The sequence below is a fragment of the Microtus ochrogaster genome, chromosome 5 (genome assembly GCF_000317375.1).
Source record: "Microtus ochrogaster isolate Prairie Vole_2 chromosome 5, MicOch1.0, whole genome shotgun sequence".
NCBI classification, from domain to species: domain Eukaryota; kingdom Metazoa; phylum Chordata; class Mammalia; order Rodentia; family Cricetidae; genus Microtus; species Microtus ochrogaster.
The window spans coordinates 91,411,125-91,415,414 of NC_022012.1; the positions used below are offsets into that span (position 1 = coordinate 91,411,125).

General features: G+C 38.3%; 1 protein-coding gene across 2 annotated transcripts in view; it reads right to left on the reverse strand.

Annotated features, from left to right (window-relative positions):
• The window catches only part of Oxsr1 (oxidative stress responsive 1), a 100,981-nt gene that overhangs the window by 10,403 nt on the left and 86,288 nt on the right, over positions 1-4,290 (reverse strand). For both annotated transcript variants that reach the window (XM_005348081.3, XM_026779236.1), the window contains one exon: positions 3,065-3,100. In XM_005348081.3, coding sequence (XP_005348138.1) covers positions 3,065-3,100 — 36 coding nt within the window. The remainder of the gene's footprint in view (positions 1-3,064; positions 3,101-4,290) is intronic.

Consider the following 4,290-nt stretch of genomic DNA (forward strand, 5'->3'; position numbering starts at 1 on the left):
GATAGATAGATAGATAGATAGATAGATAGATAGATAGATAGATACATACATACATACATACATACATACATACATACATACATACATACATTAAAATTAAAGAACAAAACAAAATAGGGAGACCAGAAATGAAACTTTTATGCTCATTAATTGAATGGTAAAAAGCTAGCATTGGTTTTAGATTTTGACAGAAAATTGGTATGGGAGGTCCTTTTGTATTTGTGTTGCTTTCTTTGGTTGAATAAAGAAACTGCCTTGGCCTTGATAGGGCAGAACTCAGGTAGGCGGGGAAGACAGAACAGAATTCTGGGAAGAAGAGCAGAGTCAGCCAAAGGCCATGGCTCTCCTGCCCGAGACAGACATAGGTTAGAATCTTGCCAGTAAACCGCAATCACGTGGTGATACACAGATTTAATAGAAATGGGTTAATCAAGATGTGAGAGTTAGCCAATAAGAGGCTAGAGATAATGGGCCAGGCAGTAATTAATACAATTTCTGTGTGATTATTTTGGGGGTTAAGCTAGCTGGGCAGGACGGAACAAGGAGCACCCGCTTCTTACAACAGAAAATAGAGCTTAAATTTTAGTTCCGAATAAGTTCATGTAACTATGAGTAGACTTTCAAAGTCAGCTTCCACATTATATGCAGATATGACTATTTAACTATAAAGACCAAAAAGACAGAGAAAAACAAAGAAGTAAAATAGGAAGAAATAGGTCTGCAGCCCATCCTCGTATGCACAGAGCCCTAGGTTTGAATACTAATAATACATAAAACCAAACAATGTGGAACAAGCCTATAATGCTCTCCCTGAAGAGGTCAGCCATGGCTTCTTAGTGAGTTAGAAGCCACACTGGGCTATATGAGATCCTGTCACCAAAGCAAAGCAGGAATCATTAAGGTAATATGAAAAAAAAAAACTGAAATCTCATTACACTGTTGGTAGTAATTTTTTAAAAAATGGCGGCACTACAGAAAAGAATACAGCTATTTATCACAAACCTAAACAGCACAGTGTCACAGACTTGTAATCCTAGTGCTTAGGATGCTGAGGCAGTAGGACTGTGAGTTTGAAACAGGCCTGGACTACAAGGTAATACCTTGCCTCAAACCAAACAAGTTGAAAATATAAACAGAATTACCAAAATTCAGCAATTCCACTTTTAGCTGTATGGTTCAGAGAACTGAGAACAGCTATTACACACGTTCGTTGCAGCATTTTCTCCAATTGCCAAAAGACAGCAGCACTTCAACTGTAGTTTGGCAGATGAACAAAGAAAATATACTACACCTACATATCATGTATGTAGGCTTAAAAATCAGGAAGACATTCTGAGATGCTACCACATGGACAAACCTTAAAGACACTGTGCAAGAAAAGAACAAATATTATGACTCCACTAACAGGAAAATGTAGAACAATCAAGTTCATAGAGAGAAAAATATAAAAGACATTGTCAGGAGCTAGAGGTGAGAGAAAATTTAATGAATAGAGTTTTAGCATGAAAAGGTGAAAAGTTCTTGGGACAGATGTGGCAAAGGTTGCAATGAAGAAAGAATGTACTCAATGTCACCAAACTGAAAATGACTGTAACTAAATTTAAAAAAATGTAAACAGCATGAAAACATGGGTATAGAAGAACTCACATGAAGATGCTTTTAAGGAAAGAAAATGAGAAGACTAAACAGAGAAACTCGGGATAATCTGTAAAATATATTCTCATTTAATTTTTGAGAAGCTAATCAATGCAAGTTAAAGCAGAAGCAACAGCTCCAAACTTTCAGTAGCTGAAAGCAATTAAAGGTGTTTCTTCTATCCAGTTCAAGTCTACCTGAGCAGCACAAGCTATTAAGCGTGGTATCACTGTTACACAGAAATACAGTTAATAGTAGCAGGGGTTAAAAATAAGGATCTACAGAGTGACCCCTTCTTCTGCTTTGTAAGAGGGTAGGTGCAGGACAGGTCTCATGTGTTCCAGGCTAGCTGTGGACACATAATGTGGCCAAGAATAACCTTGAACTTTTTTGTTGTTGTGTTCAAGACAGGATTTCTCTGTGTAACAGTCCATATGTCCCGGAACATTCTCTATAAACCAGGTTGGCCTTGAACTCACAGAGATCCACCTACTTCTGCCTCCTGAGTGTTGGGGTTAAAGGCATATGCTACCACCACCTGGTTGATCTTGAATTTCTCACTCTCCTACCTACTAAGAACTGGGATCCACACCAAGTTTTATGTTGCACCTTGACGGACCCCAAGGCTTCAGGTATGCTAGGGAAGCAATCTACCAACAAAGCCGCAACCTCAGAGCCCTGCTAACTTTCCACTGGCCAAAAGAACTAACAGGGGCGCACATAATCTCAGGTCTGGGACGAAGAGCAATGAGGAATAGGAACGCTGTTGGACTGAATTTCCTATCACACTGGTACAATTAAGTACAAAAAGCAGCAGATACTAGTCTGCTGGTAATTAAGATACACACTATAGTTCTGTAAACATAAGTCATGTACTCAGTAGTACATGGAATCTGTATACTATGCACACAAATTAAGAGCAAATGTATGTTTTAAAATTACATACTGTACCCAAAATTGAAGGCACTACCAGAAAGAAGAGTATATACAACAGAACAGACCCATGAAATTACTTCTTTCAGATAGTAAGATAGAAAAATCCACTTTATAGAACGCTGTTGGAATGAATTTCCTATCACACTGGTACAATTAAGTACAAAAAGCAAAAAACCAAACAAAACAAACCCCAGGGTTTACTTGCTTTAAAAAAAAAATCAAATGGAAGGACAACAATATGACAAGTTCCTAGACATATAGAAGCAAAACAACTGCCTTCCACTTCAAACAGTTCAAGCCTAAAAAAAACAGTGCAGCAAGCAAGAAACAGTCTGAGCTTTAAGCAACATCAGATCTGGCTGCTATAATAACTCATTAACAATTAATTAAGCACAAAGCAATACACAGAGACAAAGACAGACAGAACAAACTTAACATTAAAACCAAAATAAAAAGTCTGTTTTAACAAGGATGTGACATCCCCATTACTTACCTCAGAGTTTGACGGTGAGTCCTTCACCCGGGGAGACTGAAAGACAAAGGAGAAGACTTGTTAACAAGCTCCAAACTGAGTTATCTGCAGTCAGATTCAAGCAACTACAAATAACACTAATTATCAGTCGGCCATTCCATCCTGACCCACATATTGACTCAAGGCCAAATTTTTTGAAAGAAAGAAAGCTGTTTGATATTAGTTTTTGTTCAAGCAGCCCATAATGAACACATCAATATACTTGTTGTATTACAAGTTAACAGTTTATGGAAGGCATGGGGGGGGGCCCTCTTGCATATAATCCCAGCACTCAGGAGGCAGAGACAGGATCTCTGTGAGTTCCAAGCCAACCAGGGATACACAGTTGAGACATACACCCCCCTACACAACCACTACAGCACTGGTCTCAAGCAAAATGGATGGAATACAACTGAGCCAAACAAAAAGAAAATTTAACAAAAACAGTTTTATAAGCAAACATCCATTCAGTGTATGTTCTCAGGTAGTAAAGATCATACTCAAAAGCAAGTTTCTTTCCATTAATCATAAATATATGACTAATGTCTATGTTAATGATTACATTAACAAACATAATCATAAACATACTATATACCTACGATCATAGGCCAAATCTAATAATCCTTTAGGCTAGTTATTTGACACATTTTCAAAGTCCTATTACAAATTTTCTTGTACATCCATATTCACAGCTATTATCCAGCTACATGTTTATTAACAGAAAACTGGTCAAAATAAATGTGGTAAATATACAATGGAATTTTATTCAGTCACAAAAAATACAAAAGCATGACATCTGTAGAAAAATGAGTGAAATTGGGAATCATTATGTAAGCAAAGACAAATACATCATATGTGGTGCCTGGGATTTAAACTTTCCTTTGTGTCTGCATGCTCAGTTAGTCTGCAAAGGGAGCTGTGAGAGCTGAAGATCTCATAAGGGGCGTGGGGAGAAAACAATGAATGCACCTACAGGAGAACTGAAACCAGCAAGACAGGAGCTGGAAACAGGAAGGGGAATGGAGGGAGGACAAGAGTATTATCAAAACAATAAGAACAAAGCTGGGTGTGGTGGCACACACGCCTGTTAATCCCAGCGTTCAGGACCAGCCTTGTCTACAGAGTGAGTTCCAGGACAGGCTCCAAAACTACAGAGAAACCCTGTCTCGTGGTGGCGCACACCTTTAATCCCAGCACTCGGGAGGCAG